Raw genomic sequence first — 22,995 nt, 5'->3', positions numbered from 1 at the left:
AATCACTAGCCATTCCATCTTTAGGTCTGCTTTTAAGAAAACAATTGCATTGGCATGATCATTCAGATGAAGGGTTTAGCAAACTAATTTCATAAAGATCTTGAAATCAGAAACATCTGAGTAAATAATTGAATGGGCCCTCATTCCAGAATGCCTAAATCACAGAAAGGAAATTAACATGGTTTTAAAACTGGGATCTGGTATTCTTAGTCTGCTCTGTGTCTTTTTGAATATCTTTTCCCATGCCCTTATTTAGGATGCTCAGTATACATGTAGACATGAATTATGCATCAGAGAGCTGAAGAAGACTGTGGTTGTGGCTGATCCCTACGTGCTTGGATAAGGCCAAGAGACAAGGGATCTGACTCAAAGAGGAGAATTTGCTCTGCACACTGAAATAAATCAGGTGACAAGTCCCTCTCCATAAACAATTGCCAAGCTCTATCATGCATCATATGCACTGAGGTCTTCAAGGATAAGTCATAGGATAAGTCAAGAATAAGCAACTTTCACTTTAATCTCTTTTTTTCCCTATCTCATATGATAATTTCATTAGGCAACTTTATGTCAAAATTATTTGTACCTGACCTAATTCACCTGGAGGAAGATCTTAATGCCAGATGCTGAAACAAAAATATTGAACACAAGCATCATATTTGGAACAAATTTGTACCTAGTTACACATGCACAAACCAGAAATGCCTCCACAGAAGAAGTGAGTGCAATAAATGGAAACTCAGAGTTCAGAAAATATTACACTGAGACACCTACTGGAGCTTGCAACATTCCTTTCTTTCCTTTCTTTCTTAACCTGGAAAATAGGTCTGCATTTCTATTTTCCAGTAAGGTAAGGTCCCCCACAAACCAAAAAAAACCAAAAAACAAACAACCAAACCCCGACACTTAAAAAGCCCTCAAAATGTGGAAGAAAAAGGACATGTTATAGTATACAGGCAAAGAAAAACTAGAACCATACACTTTAAAAAATGTGTAACAGTTTAAAATAACTTCTGATGAAAGGGTCACTTACTGCAAAAAGGGCACTGCTTAAAATTTAAGCAGTCAGTAATGGAAAGCGACAGACCTCTAACAATTTAAGTCTTTCACAGCTGAGTGAATCTGCACTGACAGTCAGACAAGGATGTGCTAACCTACCTTGCCAGGATCTTGGCTACAGCTGCATATGCTCTGCCCAGACCAGCAGAATCACAAAGGCTTGTGAAGATTTCTACAGAGGTGTTTAAAACCTGTGAAACAGGAAGGTAAAAATAGTAAATACTCCAATAGGAATTTCCACTTTTTCTTCCCCTCCTAATCTCTCTGCCCACACAGAACCCAAAATTAAAACACTTCTACAACTGTTCTGTAGTTAACCTTGATGGGACTAGGGCTTTGATCATTATTTATAGTTGTTTGAAACTATTCAATAATTACAAATCAAAAAAATGTAACTTGCAATTATATCTCTGTGTTTTGGCAATTTACAGAAAACCAAAGAAGTACTCCCTAATTTGCAATATCAATTTTCTTATCCATAATTTAAAAGATTTTAAGAGCCTGTGCTTTTATGAGTTTCTGATAATCAATGACTTAAGATGGTGTCCTTTGCATCCATGCTGTTTCAGAATGATATGTTGAAATACAACTCAGTGTTATTTTTGTTTCTCTAATTTGTCACAACTTATCTTAGTACAATTCAGATGCCCCAAAATGGAATAAATGACATGTTGTATGTTTAATCTATGCTGGCTTAAAGTACTGTAGATAATGCTGCTATTTTTCTGATTAATTATTCACATATGAGAAATTTTTTAACATTAGCTTGGAATCTACTCTATTATTATGAACCCTGCCATAACTGAAGGCTTACAGCTGCTGCATAAAATCATATGATCTTAATTTAATTTAACACTGGCATCACCTGTATTGCAGAATTCCTCTTTTCATCCATTTTTTTCCAATGGTGATGACAGGAGAATGCATATAAAATTAAATCTTATTCTTTCATCCCTCCTCTTTGTTGCTTGACCCAATCTATTACACACATGAGAAAACAGGAAATCTCCAAAGACTGTCTATGGAAATCCTTTTTGCACATTTCCAAGAAAGGAGTAGTGAATGTCATTTACCAGTTCTGAAGGAGGATGGGAGATGCCCAGGGACATATGACAGTATCCTGCATGCCCCAGGATGCCTATTTATATTGAGGTAAAATATTGGGCATTTTCTACTTAGAGCACGTGACTGTCACTGGCAAACACAGCTAGTTAGCCTGTCACACGGCTCAGGAGAAGACAACCTGTCTGTGCTAATGCTGTGGGTGACACCATTTCCATTGCTGCTTCCACTCAGGTTTCTTAGTTCTTGAAAGAGTTTTACTACATGCAGCAGCATCCCTGGACATGGCTTTTATTCTTTAGCTACACAAGCTCTGCGTGCACCAAAAGTAGCATTTATTTATGTGCACTGCCTTATTTATCATCCCTCAAGTACTTTCTTATCAGTAGTGTTCTAATGTTGCATCCTATCCTTGCAGGTCACTGCCAATTGAGTTATCAATGCACGAGGTGTGACAGAAAGAGTACAAAGGCACCTTAGTTAGGAAGTTGTCACATCAGCTCAGAAGCCTCCCTAAACTGAATACATACATGATGATGTCAGTGCCTGCAGTACATCCTTCCAATAATCCAGGATGGTAGCAGAAAGACACAGGTGTCTGAGAAATAATTCCTGGTATTGCATTTAACTCAGGGGACCTACAGCATTTGTTGCAATAATTGTGCCCATATTAGAAAACCTGCTATTAGAGTGCCAGGAGGTGTCACAAATGTTATGTGCTGGGCTGAAACAGTTCCTACTTTAAACTGGCCTCTACAATATTAAACTTGGATACAGGGCCCGCAGTCATTACTATCTGGCACAGAAAGGTTACTTAGAAATCTAAGGCTTTGGCTACTGTACATTTTTTTTCTATTAAAGACATCAAAAAGCCTGAAAAGTACAGATCAACCCAAGGAAAAATCATACAATGCACAGCTGAAGTAAAAAGTTGGTTCATTGCATTGCTGCAACACAACAGCTGCGAGAAAGAAGGAAGTAAATAAATAAAGCTCCTCATTCATATTGATGAAAAGTGCTCATTTTGGTTCCAGGTTACTACTACTCTACACAAATCAGATATTTCATTCTAAATAATGAGGAAATAACATTAATTAAATCACCTCCATGAATGGGAGGAAATCTTGATAAATTACCATAAAAAATGTACTCTTTATGTCTATATTTCAAATGACTCCTCCAGCTTCAGGTAACAGATGGAGACATAGAAAGGGACACAGGAGCTTGATGGAAAGGAGCTGTGCATCCCTGGATGCCACAACTGCACAGTATCCATTTATGTAAAAGAAGTGAAGAGGGTTCTTCCCTTCTGTGATGTATGCCCAACTTTCAACACTCAGGATAGAAACATTTCAGGATAGAAAAAGAGGAACCAATAGAACAGGTTAAAATGATGGGTAAACACATAAGCATTACAGGATTTCATCCAGTGTGTCTTGAAATTACAGCACATTTAAAATTTTCATTTAGAACAAGAAAAATTATAAAATTTACATGCTGGAAATTCAACTGGAACCAACACAGTGATGCCTGCCAAAATCTGTAAAAAACCAACAAATGAGCATGAAAACTTTCTTGATTATTTTTATGGGATAGGAACAACCAAGCCATAATTGGCTTCCTGTGGATACCACATATGAAAGGACATATATGTGGCAGAGAGTATTAAGTGGCAGGGTTCTGCCAGTCATCTATCAGTTCTTTGCAAAGTGGATAAATATTGGGAACACTGGTTACCATTTGGATCTAATGGAATTTATAGATTCCCAATGAAAAGTTTCCCTTTAGAAAGAAGCGTAACCAGAAAATGGTATTTTATATATATATATATATATATATATATATATATATAGGCCATTTGTGCAGGGGAAAATAACATCCAAGGAAGAGGTGGAATAATTAATAATTAATGCTGAAAACTCCTACACAAATGTGAAGTTTTACTGGATGGGAAAAGTTCAGGCAACAAAAGAAAAACCATTTTATTAAGGTAAGATGCTTCTGCTGCAGTATTCTATAGCAAATATTGTGTTCGAAAATGTCATCTTGGTAATTTCCTTTGTAAGTATTGATTAATTCTTTTATTCATTAATAAAAATATAAAACAATGTGTAAGTAGAAATTGAATGGGACTGTGTAAAAATCAATACCGGTAATGTATAATCAAAACCACTTTGGGTATTACACATACTTAACTAAATTTCCTTCTCTAAAGTTAGACAAAGTTTCCAGAGATTTAGAGTTACTGAAGGAGTAAAATGTCTGTTTTTTCCTTTATATTTTTTGGTTTTTTTTTTAGAATTAGCCATGTACAAAGAGTTCTGAGGAAGGAAGCAGTTACAATAGATTTATCTTGATTATACTAGACTCCATTATAAAATGATAAAATTTACATATTGTTTCAAAGACAGTTTGATACTCCTAGCAACTAGTGGGAAAAGATTGTTGTATATGAGGTTGAACAGATTAGAATAATGTACAGTTCTTTCTACCTCTATACAAAAATGTAACCTAAGCTTAACAACATAGCAATTACAAAAACCACACTGATTCTGGTCATAGGTTATTTTTTGGATCAATGTGACCAAGCACATTGACTACCTCAAAATTTTTGCCTCTGTGGGTCTGTGGGAACACTAGCTTAGAAACCCAAATAACATGACAGTCAAAGTCTAATACAGAAATGAACGGTGGGTTTCAGTCACTTTTCCTCCTTTGTACAGGATGTGGGAAGGTAGAAATGGAAGGTGGACTTCAACTTTGTCTTCTACATAACAGACCAGAGGATAGCTCCTGTGGGAACATCCATTCACAAAATCAACTCTCTTTCAGTGTCTTGGTAAGTCTGTTGTATCTACAACTACAGTGTAAAAATGAAGTCTTAAGCTCTGCTTGAATCCACAAAGTAGAGCCTGTTTGTGGCATGGCTCTCACACTAATTCTCTAGCTAGGGGTGAATGTCATATTTACCTCCTTTTCCAAGAAAAATATTAGTGAATTCTCAGACCCAGATTTACTTCTCAGTTATCTCAGCATTAGCCAGGCTGACCCTCCAGGGTTTATTCCATCAATATGAAACAAATACAGGAGCTCCTCCCCCAAGAACCCCCTCCATTAAAATTCCCACCTTTTATTTTTTATTTTTGTCACATCTTTAATTCTTTTATGTGAACAAAAACATGCACACACATCCCATTAGCATACACAGGATTCAGACAAAAGCGCAGAGGCTCTGCTGAACACTGGTACATCTGGGGATAATGGACAAAAGAGAAAATATTGAAAGTATGAATTTATGTTGAATAAAGAACATCTATCCAACTCAACACAAGATTAATGCTACTACCAGCATTTCACTGTTTTGGTAAAATACATTTCTCTGACAAGCACATCATGAGATAACATTGATTTATAATACTGTAACTTCAAAAAACACAAAAATGTAGTTCTGCTTTCAGCTTTAGATTTGATATTGTTGCCAAACTTTATTGGAAATACATTTATTTTGATTTCTGCAAATCTAGCTGTGTTTAGCCATTTCACAGCTGGTGAGCAGGAAAGATGCTTCTGCCTCATTTACAGATCTTGAACATGAATCAGACAATCAACTGGACCATTAGTCAAAGAGATCAGTAGCTAATGATTCCTGACAGGCACTGCAGTGGCAGGCTAAGGCCCAGCCTGGCTAGCAGCATCTGACAGTATTTTTCTGAAGCCAACAATAGGTGTTGGCAGACAGACAATGCAGTTGAGTGAAAGTACAGGACTCATACCACTTCGTACCTCTTAAATACTTTCAGGAAAAACCACGTAGTTCTGATGGTTATTAAATAATCACTTTGATGTAGCCCAGTGAAAATAAGAGACCATACAATTGTATGCACAGGCACTCTGCAGTTCAATGAACTCTGACCAGTAGCTGCCCCAGAAATGCATATTTAAAAATAACAAAAAAGTGCTGTCTTTGTTGCCATAATTTGAGTGGTTACACACCTGTGGCCATGCCGAGTAAGATCAAAGAAAAGTTTCACAATACAAACCCAGAAGAATTCTTATTTTTTGCCAAAACAGAGCATGGGAGAGGTTGGACAGCAAAAGAAAAGGGTATTGTTCATGAAATGTATTGATCCCAATGTGCAGAGCTAATTGATCCCAGGAATATTACACACCAGTACCACAAGCCACACCTTGTGCAATGCTAAATGTGCTCAGGCATAGTGAGCATCCAGGGGAGAAGCTGCACATATTCCATCTGCATGCTCACAGCTCAAGGATACAGCAAGTGGGTGCCACACCCAGGAAAGAGACAGCACTGCCTGATTTGACTGAACTGTTGCTTCTCCCTCTTTACTTTATTCACCAACTCAGTTCTGTGAATGTTAACTCCTTGCCCTCAGCCATATCCACTTACACCGGCTATAGTCTTGGATAAATTACTAGAAATCCACAAATGTTGTCAGTCTTCTTACAGAGACAGGAAGAATTCAGCTGGAATTGGTGAAACTGCTCTGTTCCAGAACTCCTCTTCCAGGGACTTTATTTGGATAATGCATAAGAACACATCTTGCAGCAAGGGGTCAGGAACAGGGGAGGGAAGTAGAAGAAGCCAGCCAGAAGTCTGTCCAAGCCAAATGACAAAGGGGAACATCCTTGCTGAAAACTTTCCAGGCTATCACTGAGGTGCTGCTTGGCTCCACTCTCCCTGTGGGTAACTAATGCAGTCCACACTCCTCCTCCCCTGACCTACTGGGCTATCAAGAGCAGTGTTTACCCTCGTGCTCTACAAACACTCAGCAACACATGCTTCAGGTTACTTATGTGTGCATCTGCTTGAAGGATTAAGGGAGGAAGACAAACATTTCACTCATTCCTTAACAGTCTATCAAGATCAGACCTAAGGCTCTTTGCCTGTATCAAGTCTTGTCTGCCTCATATAATACTCAAGGCATGTACATTTTGCTTTGATTCTGAATGGATGATATGTAAATACAAGGAACTAATTGAAAAGGTTCCTTTCCCTAGAGTAATTTCAAACTTCTATTGGCTTCCATAAGGTCAGGAGTTCACCCTGTATGCTTCATTTTGCTGCGCAGAAAGCTTAAAGAGATGAAATGTACAGATGATTGAATAAAGGTTAATTTTTGTTTCTGCCTTAGTATACTTAATTCTGCACTTCTGTGTCACCAGTAATTATATTAATTCTAATTCTTTAAACAACAACTTTGCAGGAATGAAATAATAATTTTCTTATTTCCTATACCTAATAAAGGGTTTTATTATTAATTCATATTTGAAAAATGTTGAAAAAGTCATCCAGATTCTTCAGAGCAAAAAAACTATGCAAACATCAAATCCAAGTATTTTCATTTACTGTTATTGTACAGTTTGAAATTTCCACTGCAAAAGACATTGCCCTAGTGAAGGTTACTGCCATCTATATTTAGGACAGGAATATAATGTTTTCCAAGCCAGCCATTGTTGACATATTTCTTCAAAATAAAGCATGGCTTAACAGTCTGGAGTGAAGAAGCTTCATCTGTTACCCTTTAACAGCAATATCAGAGGAAAAAACAGTTTATGTATCTTTTCCATCCTGACAGATGTGACAATAGCTGGAAACACTGTGCCTGCCAAGAGCTTTTATCAAGTATGTTATAACAACTAGTAATAAGTGTAAATAATAAATGGCTACGATCTTATGGGAAACGGTGGCAATACTAAACAATTTTTGGTGCTTGCTGATGGGAGTCTGCTAGTCCTGGAATTCCCTGGCTTCCCAGTAGAGTTTTGGCCTGACAATAAACAACAGTTTAATACTTTATCTAATCCCAGCCAGGAGGTAAGTTCAACAGCAAGCTTTTGCAGATGTTCACATCCAATAATCTATTCATAATTGATGAAACAGGGAGGTCAGATGTAATGGTTGCTACTATTCCAGCAACAAATAAATGGTTATTGACAAAACAAGGCAGTGTGGCGCTGAGTGCTGAGCAGTGACAAGCATGAAACAGTGCTGAGACAGAAGTAGTGATGTGAATACAGCCCTTCATCTTGAGAATTCCTCTATGTGATGTGTGGCACCAGGGCCACTCTGACACATCAGCAGATGGAGGTGACTTGTAAAGGAAAAGTGAGATTCCGCAAGCACATAAAAGACAAAGGCAGAGCCGGGGGAAGAAACAAGGAGAAAAGGGTGGACAGGACTGAAAATTGGGGTAAGTGCAATAATGTGAATTTTTAAGAAATGTTTTTGTATGCAGGACTGTGATCCAGATGTCTGGACTGCTTTTATCAGATTGTTGTGTCTACATGAATGTACCTGGCTGTCAGATCACTGTAGCCTGCTAAGCTAAATAGTACCATAATATATATACCTGCATGCTTAAATGCCCATTACTTCTTAGACAAAGCACCTATAAATATTCTGCTTCATACTTACTAATATCTTGAACAGATATTTTTAACTACACAGCTTTCCTAGCTAAAAGCAAGCAAGCAAACAAACAGTTAAATTTGCATAACACTTGTAAAAACTGCAGAGATAAACTAGTAGAGTATAAAACCAATTTAAATTAGATAATGTAGTGGATACTTTTCTGTAAATCAATATAGAAGTTCAACAAGGGATCTCATTCAGCTGAAAACCTTATATTTTTCAAGTTTTAACCCATGTAATGCAGTAAAAGACTGTTCTTATTGACTGAGTAAAACTTGAGTCATATAGATGCAAATAGACACTTGAGATCATTTGCATCCATTTCAGTGCTAAAATATAGTATTTCTACAGTGTTTAGTGTGTAATATACTGGTATGAAAAACAGCTGAATGAAATGGGGACCTTTACTGTATATGCAGTCATAAAAAGATTTCAGACAGAAATATTTTAAATATTAATATTACTAAAATCATTTAAAGCACCAAGGAATGGGAAATCGATTTCTTTAGAAGTACAATTTATTTCACACTTTGCTACCAATTCTTTTGATCAGCTCTGAAATAATACATAAGCTGAAAGCAAAACAGCAAAACAAATTGCTTCTAGCAAGGAGGCACCAAGCTCCCAGCTTTACACAGACATGCCTCAGTGTTTTAACTTCTCAGGTTATTTATCTATCAAGTGATAATTTTTAAATTCCTCAAGATGTAATGCCTGAATCAAGACCTACTCTCCAATTTAGCCATGGATGATTCTGATCAAGCAAAGTTGTTAAGCATTTGTGAATACCTGAACATATGACTTGTCCCCCCAAATTCATTGAGAATAACTGAATTGAAATTTAAACACATATGTAATAAGTGAATTGCTGTAGCTTGAACTGGCCCAATTTGAGTAACCAATCCAATTTTAAAAGCCTTATTTTAGAGAGGTTTTTTTAATAATCTGTTCATTAGAATTAATGATGTAATGGAAAACAATACCTCCCAGATTATGAATACATTTACATTTAAATACTGAAATTCCTGAATTTGTACAGTGTGGGTACAAATGTTTCCTTTCTGACAACACATTAAGAATCTGATTTCTGTAAGTAGATTATCTAAAAAAATTAGAAAATTTCTCTTGCAGTTCCTCAGCCATTTGCCACAGCCCTGGGTATAGAATGTGCAGTTTCACTAATGGAAGGGCACTAATGGGCTGGCAGTTCCTAAGATCTTGTATGTTTTTGTTATCAGATAACAAAATATGGACTTAGACATGCTGTAGCTATACCTTTCCCTCAATTATGTACAGCATTTAGGTTCTGAGGTGTAGCACAGCCAAGCTAGAAATCCAATGTGGGAATTAAATGAGGGGAAATTTTACATTGGCAGGTGCTTAAAAAAAAAAACAAAACAAAACAAAAAGGAAAAAGGGAGAACAAGAAAAAAAAGGAGCATATTTTATTAGCTACTCTAAAAAAACGTTTCAATAGATTCCAGAGCAAATGCCGAAATCACACCCTAAAGCTGACAGAAGACAGTTACTGGAGTTTCAGAAATCTCAGGACAAGCTAACCGTACCCCTCTTTCCCAGAAGCAGGCCCTGCCTAGCAGTGTCCCCAGTCTGGATGCCAACCTGCCTGGGAAAGCACAAGGAAGAGCCACCTGCTCTGGGCACACCAGGGCAGAGCAGAGGCTGCTCCATCCCAGCGGCAACACCAAAAAGGTGAGACCTGAGCTGAGACTCCATGGCTGCCAAGTGCTCTGCCCGCCATGCCTTGTAAAAACCAGATGTAAAGATGTTCTTATTCCCTAGCAGAGCAGCTCAAGGAATTTTTATGGCTTTGTCCTCAATTTTTCAAGATATTAGAGCTGAGCAAACCCCCATTAAGGGCACTTTGCTTCTTTGAGTTCAAACACAACAGTTAGTAACAATTTCTCAGAAATAATTCAGAGTTATGCAAACAATTCTCTTGATCTTAGAATCTCTATGATGATGTAAATATATTTTAACTAGTGCTGCACTGCACTCCCCTCCAGTTCTTTTCCATACTCATACAGAAAGTGTGCCTAAGTGCCTGCATGTGTGTGTAAGGCAATAATAAAATAATAAATAATGATAAAATATTAGAATTTATAATTTCTAAATAGAGTCAAAATATTACCAAAAATAGATTTTGAAGTTTGGGAAATCACATTTGATATGTTAAATAGCAGAACTTCTAAATGCAGGATGTTTAATATATATATGTTAAGTAAGGCTACATAATCTTATAAATATATATATATATATGAAGAAACTTTCATACATTTCAAAAGTAGAAACAAACAAAACAGTGTCATCCAGGCATAGCCCTATTTAAAATTGAGGTTTTAAACTTTTTGTCACCAACTTGTATTCAGATTCTTGAGAACACCAGTAGTCAGATAATTCTAACATTCTGAAAAGGTGCTTTAGATTTATTTAATGGATTGAGCACTCAAACTTTCAACACACTGCAGTAGTCCTACTCTTTAGGGGTGTATGAATGAATAAATTGAAAACTGTAATGGATGAGATGGAAATCCAGCCATCCATGGTGTTTTGGTAGCTGTTCTTATGGGACATGAGATTCCTGAAGAGTAGGGTCAATATCAACAAGTTGCTAGAACATTCATTGTTACTGTGGGAAACATGAAATTGTGATTTTTCTCATCATCAGCTAATAGATTCTTAATGTATTTAATATTTTTTGTTTCTTTTGCTCTATAATTTTTGTGTAACTAGACTACTGTAGTTCTGCAGCAGGATTGCATTTAAGAGTGTTTTCTTACAGAGGATGTTCTTGTGGCAAATTTTTCTTGACAAAAATCCACATAACTGAAGGGAGTTCTTGTGCTGCCATTACCCAAGGAAAATTCAATCTGAACCATAGACTGAAAAGGAAACTGACACCATGTTTCAAGGCAGGCATGGTGGACACCATAACAGCAAGCTGCAAAACTGTGTGGTGTACAGAAAAGTATTGAAGGAAAGTAGCATTGCTGCTTCTCATAATTAGAACCCTTTTCCCCGCAGGTTTTCAAGGAACTGGTTAAGATAGGAAAAATCTTATTTACCTTAAACCCACAAAAGAACTCCTTCATTTGCTAAGAAACTGTTAACTTTCACGTCCAAATAAAAAGTTACCGTCATGTGCTTCACTTTGAGAATTAAATGCTAAATTAACAACAAAAAAATAGCTGAATGATCAGACATTCATCTCTTTCCTGAAGCTCTAGGTCTTATTTAGTATTGTCAACACAAATAATTTTTAATTTCTTAATTGCCTCAGCATTTGAGTCAGTATATTTTGTCAGGACAAAGTTCCAATATTAATCCTCTCACATAATCTTGTTTGTATTATCTTCACCAGTGTCTAGCAGCATTGGGACCCTTCAGGAACATGAAATGTAGCCAGTTTCAAAGCTGGGCCACTCATTTCTCTGTACATAATCTATTGCCAGTGTCAAGATCAATCAAAAGTACCTACCTTTTAAGAAGGCTCAAAGTTTTGGTGTTTTATTCCTCAGATATGAAAACTAAATTCCTATATGAATAGAGTTTTTAAAACAGTTTAAAAGTCACTTCAATGAAAGTGGAGCCTCTAGGAATGATGAGACTTCTTCTTAAACTGGTATGCTAACATGTTTTTCCAAGCATTTGATGCAATTTCCTAAGTTGAAAATGTTACCTTTCATTACTAATGGCTAAAGATCACTTAGACTTAAATCACATGTGTGATTTAAAAGAAGGAAGTTTGAAATAATTTCCATTGAAGAGTATCTTTGGATGTGTATTGTGAGTCCCCATTTGAGAGGGTATTTTTTTGGGGTGACAATAATGAAAGCTTAAACCCAAACTAACTCAGTGGTCTAATCAGACACCACTGAATTGAAATTCAGCCCTCTAACTTCACATGCTCATTCTTCTCAACAACCTTACTCAATATTTGAGAGAAAAGAGAATAACATTCACTCTACCTTTTGGAGTTCTTTTACTTGCGAAGATCCTCCTTGATTTACCAAATCTATCCATCCATCCATATGGGCATAATCCATATAATGAGATATAATCAGATAAAACAGACTGTACATACCAAATTCAGAATACCTGCACACCATTCATATTCTCCCCAGCTGCATGAGAGGAGACAAAATTCCCAGTTGTTTTGACACAGACTTTTTCAGAAATTAAGTTTATGGCCATTAATCACCTCTGATTGCTGTAACAGGGTCATTTTGAATGTGAAGATGTCTTTGCAAGTTCATAAATTTTCTTGATAATTTTATGCCTGTGGCTTGTGTATCGTAATTCTGACAATTCATGCAGACAGCATTATGTCATAAATTACCACATTACCTTGGCATGAGTCTCAGTACTCATGAACATTGCTTCTATTATTTAAATGTGTAACATATCTGAAGCACAGGATTCAATATCCAAAATAAAGGAACACTTAGAAAAAACCCTAACACTTAGATGAGGAACAAGGACTGGATTTTTCCTAATGAATTGGGATGCAACTCTAATTGAAAGAGAAAAAAATCCATGATACCCTACACTTTGAAGAATTCTTGAAAGCCCAGTTTAAGAAAAAAAAATCGCAAATCAAGCATTAGATTATAATACCTTATGTAAGATTTCTAATGACACAGAAATATTTCACTTAATATTCTTCTTGTATAATGAGTCTGAGGAAAAAACAAGTAAACAGTAACTTTTACTTTAAAATTAGGGCAGACAGAGAACTCTCCATGACAAAATCTGTAATGTTTAAGATGAAATCTATCTAATGCGAACTATTAATATTTTGTTGTAAAACCATTAGGCTTGATTATAAAATCAGAAACCAGATGATATGAAAAATATTATGAACATACCCCAGATATTGAACATAATTAGTTCTCAGGCTTTTAAACTTGCACACACTTATATTTTTACATCTAAGTAGCTCCACTGAAATCAATCATATATATCAAATAAAATTAAACTTATTTATAAAAATTATACACCAAATGAAATCATGCTAAACACCAAGTCCCTAGCAAATAAAAAGCCTTCTCTAACAGAACCAGCCCGTTTGATACAAAGTGACTGCATTTTTTTATAGAATAGGCTGCAGCTCAATCATTTCAGTCTTTAATTACTGCATCAGATAATGACTATTTTGAACATATGCTTCTCTGCCCTGCTAGAAGACATGAATGAGAGAAACAAGTTCATATGCATGATCCAGAGTGTGCATGTTGGGGGAGGGAGGCTAAAGAGCAAAAGGAACCAAGTGGCAACAATTGGAGGAAATGGTGCCTGTAACAGCTGCTCCTTTCAGATTCCCCTAGAAGGAGACTGCCTGAGGTGGACCACGGCACAAAGGGATAAAGAAGATGAAAACTGATGCAAAGCAGGGAAATAACTGCTGAGACCCCTGAGTCTACATCCGAATAGTCCCAAGCTGTGTGGCAAGACCTCTTTAGCATGCTACAGAAGCTGGTGATGAACTACATATTACCATGAGGCAAACTGGCTCCTAGCAGTATTGTCTGCATGTTATGTGTAATGATAACCAGTGGGCCCCTGGGAACAGGAGGCAATGATTTCATCTCCGTAAGCATCTGAGCTCCCCTTGGATACAGAGACCATTAAACTGAGAACAGAAGGGGAAATTTTAGGCAATGATTTCCAACTGGAGAGTGAACACAACTTCTGCTCCACAGTACTATCAACCACAGATATTTTACTGCTGTCTATATTGATCACTGCAAAGGACAAAGGGAGCTAAAACTGTACCCTTTTTCTTCATCCCAGAGAACACTGTGTAATTTTTTGAACAAAAGTACTTTAAAAGTTTTTCATGTAATATTATTGACAATGCCATTATATTAGAAAATGCCACTGTATTATTACCACTGAAGAGTATTGGTATTTCCATTACTGTTAAAATAACATTTTATACTTTTAACATAATGTATAACTTGTTTTTGTACTACAGAGACCTTCTCGCCCTTGCACTTTGCTTTCCTTAACTGTCAGGTGTTTTTGTAGGACTGAAAACATTAGATACTACCTATTGGTTACATATTTAAAATGAGTACATTAAAAAATTCAGGGTTTCAGAAGCTTCCTAAAAAAAAAATATTTGCATGCAAGAAAAAGAAATGCAACTTCCAATGAAGCTGTAATTTTTTAACAAGAGATATGGGGGAGCAATGAAGGGAAGGGAATAGCTACAAAATGTAGTCAAAACTGATTCTGAGGAAACAATGCCATGACAACTAATATTTTTAACAATTTCAAGGGTAGTTTTATCCTTTGTATATTCTGGAGAGATTAAGAGGCAGGCTTCTTCATTTAGCACATTTGTTTATCTTGCTGCTCTTCAGAATTCACACAGTATATTATGTGAAATGAGAAGTTAAATTAAGTTTCTGAGAGTCTGAAAAAAGTTGCTCAGGTAAGAATGTCAGCATGCTTGTCAGGCAAAAATAATCACAGGTAAAGTGAAGTACAAAAAATTCTTGTCTAATCTACACTGCCTTCTTGTAAAAGATCAAATATCATATTCTTGTTCATGTGGCAACTATTAGATAAAATTTTATAAAACTATTTGGAGCTTTTTAGTTTTGAGATATTTTTACATTCAGCTACAGGTTTAACTGCAATTCACTGAGAACAGCCCCCCCCTTTCCAGCATCCAATTGATTTATGCAGCAGATAGGACTTTCAGTATTGAAGAATAATGTATAAAGGTGGTCAATAACTTCTAAAAAAATGTAACAAAAATGAAATCAGATAGACATCTAGAACACATCCTAAACTGCAAGAGCCAAGCAAGTAATATTGATACACATGCTGAATTCATTCTGGGACTTCTATTGGTCTGCTTCTCAGAAAGACAAAATACAAACCATCTCAACAAATAACCACAATGAACTACATCTATAAAACAAGTTCATTAATAGAATACTGAGTCATTCTGCAGTTAAAGAACAAACAGAAAGAGAAATTATCCACCTGATTAATTGCAATAATCATGAACAAAATATTCAAATTTATTTTCCACAGAACATTTCTAAAAGTACCATGGAGGACTGTGATTGATGACAGGCACAAAAGAATCAGATTGCTGCTTATCTTTCCTCTCACACTGACCCATGAGGAAGCAAGGAAACCCTCCTTTTAGAATAGAATTCTACATGCAGAGCTCTTCTTGTCTTAGAATTATTAAAGCTCAAGGGAAACATCAGAAGAGGAGTTTGAACTCAAGTATCCACAGCAGAAATTGCATCAGGATTTCAGCTTTTCAAAAGCAATTAATATTTCTTCTAAATTACTGATGTTCTAACAATTTAAGTGCGTGAACTGATATTTTTTATTGTTTCTCACAAATACGCTGTACCAAACTAATTTGCAAAACTGGTGTTTTAAAAAACTGGTGTAGTAAATAGAGACTGTTTGATATTCACATATATACAAGAAAAGGAAGGCTAGTCACATATAACCTGAACTGTCAATTTATATTATTTCTACAGATCCAAGCATGAAAACCTGGACTCAGTCTGTTCTGGTATTTACTGGAACCACAAATGCTTGAGCCACATGGATCCCTGCCTACAGAACTAGATAAAGTTATGAAAGGTCCATGAGCCAAGTCTCTCCAAGTTTTTTCCCACTCTGCAAATGCCAAACAAGCTGAGGAGGCAGAGGAAGACATTGAGAAAGCTAAAGCAAAGAATAAACTTACTGCTAATGCTGTCTCATTTTCTCCAGAAAAATGATATGCCAGACTTAAGCAATAGACTGCTTCTCCATGCATCTTTATATCACCTCCTAAAGGAAGGGTAAAAGGTAGAGTTACCAGCATGATCTGAACAAAACTACATTGGTACAGACAGCTCTTGCAGGTTCTTAAACAAGATACAGATGTCAAAATACTGTAGTAATTTTTTTCCTTTCCTTACCCCCCCCATGTACCTCTTTCTGAAAACATACAGTAGTAATTAAAAATAAAGGCTATGGAGTTCACCAAGGAAGTTAAGCAACGTCAGAGAAAATATCTTCCAGTAATAAAGTACAATCAAATTAACATGTGTAAGTTCTGTGTCATTAATTGTTTAATCATGGTCCTAGTGTCTTCACATTAGAAAATTATACTAGTTTCCCTATATAGACTCAATATAAAATAAATGTGGCTACAAATAGGTAATAAACCTTCATATTATAAACACAAAATGTATCTTAACCCACACATTTTGCTAATGTGAATCTTGGTGAAACACCAAGAGAGAACCACCAGTTGACCACTTTCATCTTCCTTATTCTCCTGTCTGTTTTACTAGCTATTGTGGGGTAAAATAGCTAAGAAAATTGATAACTTATACTTGCAAACAGTACTTATAGAAAATTCTGGACAGGCTGTTGCTAAGGTGCATCCCACCTTTCCATGCCAGGTTTTATTTTACTGATACCAGTCTAACAAACACTGCTTGCTGGTTCTTTTGCATGGCTCCTTCAAGAGAAAATAGTCTATTTGATTCCAAAATAAATATAAACTAATTATGTAGTTCCTAAAGTATCACACTATATTCAAAAATTTCCCTCCAGATCATGAGTAGCCATAAAAAACCCTGAAGATGAAATTATATTAAAAATAGCCAAAAATCCAATTTTTCTGTTGCTCAATATCCATCTGCTCCAACACAATAAATAGTGAAAAATCAACATGAAGAATAGGTGCATATCATGGTATTTTGTAAAATGCAGAAATAAATACAGTTACAATGAAAAGGGAGATTGTCTGCTTACAGTTGTAGACTTTTTCTGTCCAAACACACAGAAGCCTACACCTAGTTCTGAAACTCTCTGAAGGATAATAATTGCTGAGGTCATATCAGTGCTCTATAGCCCTTAATATATTACTTACAATTATTAAAAACCTGTAACTCAAAAACCTGATGGTCTTTTCCAGTACTCAACATCCCTTAAAAGGATAAGGGATAATAAGACAAAAGGATACAGAAATACAGTTTCACAGAAGAATACTAAGTTAAAAGTTGCTAGGGACATAAAGAACTTTCTTCCTTGCTTAAGAGGATTTGACAGTCTGAAGCAGGTAATATCTAATCCTCATTCCTAAAGTGCATAAACACAGATGATGGTCCAGAAGGACAGAGTGTATTACAGATAACATGCAGTAGCTCTGTAAAGAGGACTGGAGAACTCCTCAGGAGGAAGTTCCTAAAACTTAAATTTAAAGAGAACAACAGCTCACATATTGTGCATAGTGCTACATACCTCAGGAAGCTGTGAAAGTGATTGATCTGAAATTTGAAAAAAGGGAACCAGAACACCTGCCTGGTCAAAATAAATTTTGGAAAGACGTAAGATCCATTTTGACAATCACTTAATATCCAGCAGTACTCACTTGCATTAAGAAGACATTCATATGTAATTTCATAGCAGTTCTTGTAGTTACTATACCTAATATTAAGAGGAGTGTAACTGTAGCTGTAATTTAAGCATCTATTAGAGACAATAGCTGTAGAAAGTACTACAAGCTTGTATTATGACCTGTACAGTCACAATGTTAATTGTTGCAGAACTTATTTTTAAATTTGGAAAGTATTTTCATTTTTGCCATTTTTGACAGTTTATCTATTCCAACTACTAGTTAAAGACTAGGCTACAGATTAAATATTTGGCATACATTATTAAATTTAAAAAACCTAACGGACCTGCTGATTCATATTGAATTAATATATATTTTAAAAAACCCCTTCATTGTGAGGGTGTTTGAACAGCAGTAAATCTTTTCAGAGTGGTTATGGAGGCTTTATCTGTGGAAATACTAAAACCAGACTGGATGTAGTCCTGAGCAGCCTGCTCAGGACAACTATATGATTTCCAGAGGTTTCCCTTCCTACCTCTGTTCTGCGATTCTGTAATTTTTTACTTTTTGTTTAGAAGTATTTATGCATATTAAGGTAGAAAATTTTGTTTGCTTATGATAAAATCTTGGTTTTTTCAAGTATAAAGTAACTATGTAGAGTGAAAAGGTAACTTTTCCAGCAGATAATATAAGTCAAAAACTGCCAAATCAACAGTGACTAGCCAATCAAAATCAATGACCTCAGCTTCCACCAGTGACTTCACTTTCTGATTGTGGGTTCACAGTTTTATATTATTGTTCCCACAAGGTTGTCAGGTTTTTTGGAGGTAGAGCTTTGAGGAACCTAAAAGTTTCTTTGTAGACAGCAAGAAGGCATTTCTGCTTCAGTGAGATCTGCAAGAGTATTGATAGCATTTGTCTTTGAGTTTCATAGGAAATAATCACCCATTCAAACCCTTGACAATTTCTACTTTACTCTTGGGAAAATCATGGCCTGCACATTGAATGAAGGAATGAGAAAGCACTGTTTTCCACCTACCTTCTTTGGCCATTTTTAAAGCTTTTATTAGCATTTTGATGGCCTCTTGGTGTTGTTTATTTTCCAGCATTTTGTCTGCTAGCAATGTATAAATTCTCCAGAGATGCTGACATGCCAGTGAAGTGTAAGTGCAGCCTGTCTCATCCTTCCAGGATGTGCCCTCTGTTAGCTCATAAAAGGTTTCAAAATGCTTAGCAGCTTTCGTGACGTGACCTGAAAAACGTCATTCACAATTAAAATCAGTGCAATCATCAGAAATTGTTAAAGTTTGTAGTCCATAATAATTTTATCATTATAAGTAAGTTGCAGACAAACATTCCACAGATTTTTCAAGACTCTTCAATACATAGCCCACAGATCACTGGAAAATACAATCAAATTTCACAGTACCCAGTAATGCTCTAATTTAAATTTATCATATTTTTAATTAGCTTTCCTTTGTAAATTCCCAGTGTTGAGGGCGTGTGATTCCATGGATGCAAAGTCAGGATCTTCTAGAAAATAACTTTATTCTAGATTAATAAAGCCTTTGTCATTCTTATACATTAAAAGTGCATCTATGCATAAATAATCACAACTGAAACCATTCCTCAAGTTTCTTTTTCCATAATGAAAACCCGTGGTGAAAGATTTGAAGTGTGGGGGATAAAGGTATCAGAATTGTGGAGAAAAACTAAAAACCTTCATTCAAACAAATTAATCAATGAGAAAAGGAATTATCATGCAAGGTAATTTATTCAGCAGTTCTTGCAAGGCCAACTCTGGTGAGTTTATCTAGCAGATTTACTGCAAGAGCATTAACCATTGATAGACTAATTACTGAGCCTGAAGTAATATACTCCAAGGTCTTCAACAGTAAGTTATTCAAACACTTTTAAGGCAAAGGAAAGTTTGAAGATAGAATTCAATTCATTTTCACATTCAAGTAGTTTTTCCTCTACCTTCAGCTGGATTTACCTCTGTACATAAAAATCAATCTAGGAGATTTCCATACCTGCTGGACAATGAAAATTCAAAGCTCTTGGAAAGAACAAAAAACCTTTTTCTCATACATAATGGGTATTGCTGGGAAGCAGGTAAGATAAGACTATTTACACTAAAAATAACTTTAAAGAAAGCATTCTAGTCACAATAGTCCTTGTTTAGCAAGGACTATTCTGTAGCAGGGAGAACTGTGAATGTGACCCTGCCTTCATAAGTGTGCATGCGATGGAGGAATCTTGTCCCATAGATCACCAATATATTAACTGCATTTCTATTAACAGCTGAAAAAAATCCATAAAATAGGTTCATTTATATGTTTGTAGTTTGCACCTTTTCTGAGATGTGGTTCACAAGGAACTATTGCTGTTTGGCAGTCTTTTTTTACAGTGCTGAATTGAAACTGAGAAAGAACCAGGAAGCAGGAAAGTTGTTTCCCAGTCATAGGAAAGGAAAGGAGAAAAGCTTGGAGATGTATCTTCTTTAAGCATTCCTTGAGAAAATGAGGTTATCTCCCCAGGCCTCCAGCCAACCTAGAGGCAGCAGAACATCTATGACAGATTTCTCTTATTAACTCAATTTAGATTTGTCTTTTGCATATGTTACCCCTTTATAACCATGCTTTCAACTTTGCAATATAAAACATAACTCATCTTTATTAGAATTAAATTTATTTTCATATTAAGTTTCTCTGATGATTAAAACGTGTCCAACTAAAACTGACAAGCACAAGAAGCTCCTCTTTCAAAGACACAATGAATTAAATGAGTGTCATAGACAAACAATTTTATGGCTCTACAGCCTAAAATTCATGTAAGAATCCCAGAGGAGACAACAGGTGTTGAAGAGTGCAGTGTCAGATGAAAAGGGAGTCAGCAGGCTTTATTATGTTCCATTCTACCCAGGGACAGGTATTGGAGAGATGGCCCAACACACTGGGAAAACAGGAAAAATTCTATACATTCTTCCCAAAATATTACATGCTTGACATCAGACTGCACAAATAGAAAGGCAAAGGGAAATTATCACAACCAGTACAAGCTGTTAACAGACTCCGTGACAGTAGATGTAACAGAGAATAGACACATAGATTTGCTAAAGCCAGGTGAAAACCCTTGTCTGTTCTCAAGAGGCTTCCAATTTGAGTTTTTGTCTATCCAGTTCAGCTAACTTCTTAGGGCACAGTCAACACTGAAGTCAACAGAATTCCAGCTATTCAAGTTGTTAAGGCAGATTTAAGATATTGAAGAAACTCACGTTGGGTTTGTGACAAATGACTGAAAGTTGAGTTAAAATGTAACATTAACAGGTAGAGCCAGCATTTTGTTCACTTGGTTTCTCATAAGCACATACACTCTTCCTTGGAATTCTCCCCGAAGTTCATTAATAAATAGATTGTTCTTCTGAAAGAGTATTATCATACATTTGAGTCATTGGGATAAACGACATGTGCAATGGATTCTTTACTAGAATTTGATTTATGTGTTACTCAAGAACTTTCAGTAAGAACGGGAAGCAGCAAACAAATGAGCGGCATCACCATGAAGCTGAACAGTATAACAGTATCTGAGTTTCTCCTGTAACATGATTGCTTAACAGGACACATTGTTTAGGTAAATAAAACTTGCAGTCTTAAGGACTGTTGATCAGGTTGTTGGAACTATCAGGTGTGGTAACTTTTACCAAGCTCCCTTCCTGCAGTATCCCCTTGAGAAAGTTTCTATCAGACTAGAAATGGAACTCATACATTCCATACCCATCATAGTTCCCAGGAGCTGACCTAACCCTAAGAGCTGTGACCCGACACTCCTTATGCCAGACCTCCGTGAAACCTCTTTGGAAGCAACCCATCTACATCAAGCTTCAAAATGATAAAATAATATGATTTTTTGGTAATATTCAAGTGGATCTATATTACATTTGGCCTCACTGAATTACCAAGAAAGATTACACAGTAAAATGTAAAACAATCTGTTCATTGAAATACTAAAAAGAAAGTGATTCACAGAAAGCCAAAACACCTGCTCATTTCCTAAACAAGGAAGAGATGGAATTCCTGACATGAAAGCCCTTATAAGGGAATTTGCTTACTGAAGACTCGTTCAAATAAAAAGAGCTATTTGGAGACTTCTCAAATTTATGGAAGGTAAAACATTTAAGACTTTGGAATTTATTCTTCCAAGAAAATAAACTGAAATTCTTTGTTGCCACTGGCAAATGACACATCAGCTTATTTATTTAATCCATAATGTTTCTGTGAAACTCAAATGTTGTGGGAAAATAATATGTTCAGGGGGTTGGTGAGTTTACTCCCTGTCATGAGTCAGTTCAGTGGAACTGATCAGGCCAGTGCATTCTAATTTTTAAACACTGAGCTGCTGCAAGTGTTGCCTGCAGACATTCACAGAACACCATCTGAAAATCTTGAAAAAACATTAAAAGAAAGCAATTAGCCAATTGCAGAACATTGCTGAGAATAAGAGCATTTTTATCTTACTTAGGCAGCTAAAAGGCAGAGTTTTAAATTACTTTTATTATGAACTGACAAAAAACAAAGACCAAAAAAAGCAAAATGAGAAGAAAAAACAATGGAGTTAGAAAATCACTTGAAACAGCTTGCAGAAATATATTTTTATAGGTCTAGGAAGTCAAAGAGAAAAGCAAGAAGTGTTTCTAGGAAATCCATGTTTGAAAAATCTATTTGCAGAATGTTACACAAAGCAGTAAAGCTATTTTCAGTTGGCAACATTAATAGCAATTGCATATTTATTTTCACACAGCCATGCAGAATTTATCTCAGTGGGTACCAAATGGACTTGGAGAATCTCTGATGTCTCTCTTCTCTTCTTATAAAAGGAATCAAAAACCAGAATGATAACTCTTACAACATATGTACTACCACTACCAAAACTTATACTTCAATAATTTTTTATAGTTTAATATAACTCAGGGCATAACAAAGGAAATCCCATCAGCAACAGCTTAATCTTAAATATGGGAGGCTACATTGTCTCAATATAATTTTGGGGG

The 22,995-nt window shown here is 35.9% G+C and overlaps 1 protein-coding gene across 1 annotated transcript in view; it reads right to left on the bottom strand.

The window, feature by feature from the left end:
• The window catches only part of TTC29 (tetratricopeptide repeat domain 29), a 123,445-nt gene that overhangs the window by 60,163 nt on the left and 40,287 nt on the right, over positions 1 to 22,995 (bottom strand). Inside the window, exons 6-8 of the mRNA XM_074540785.1 lie at positions 18,985 to 19,197; positions 16,302 to 16,387; positions 1,156 to 1,247 (exon numbers count right to left, since the gene is read on the bottom strand). Coding sequence (XP_074396886.1) covers positions 1,156 to 1,247; positions 16,302 to 16,387; positions 18,985 to 19,197 — 391 coding nt within the window. The remainder of the gene's footprint in view (positions 1 to 1,155; positions 1,248 to 16,301; positions 16,388 to 18,984; positions 19,198 to 22,995) is intronic.

This window comes from Zonotrichia albicollis, chromosome 5, assembly GCF_047830755.1.
Source record: "Zonotrichia albicollis isolate bZonAlb1 chromosome 5, bZonAlb1.hap1, whole genome shotgun sequence".
NCBI lineage: Eukaryota > Metazoa > Chordata > Aves > Passeriformes > Passerellidae > Zonotrichia > Zonotrichia albicollis.
The sequence above is the reverse complement of the archived record's forward strand: the minus strand, read 5'-3'. Positions and strand labels throughout refer to the sequence as shown.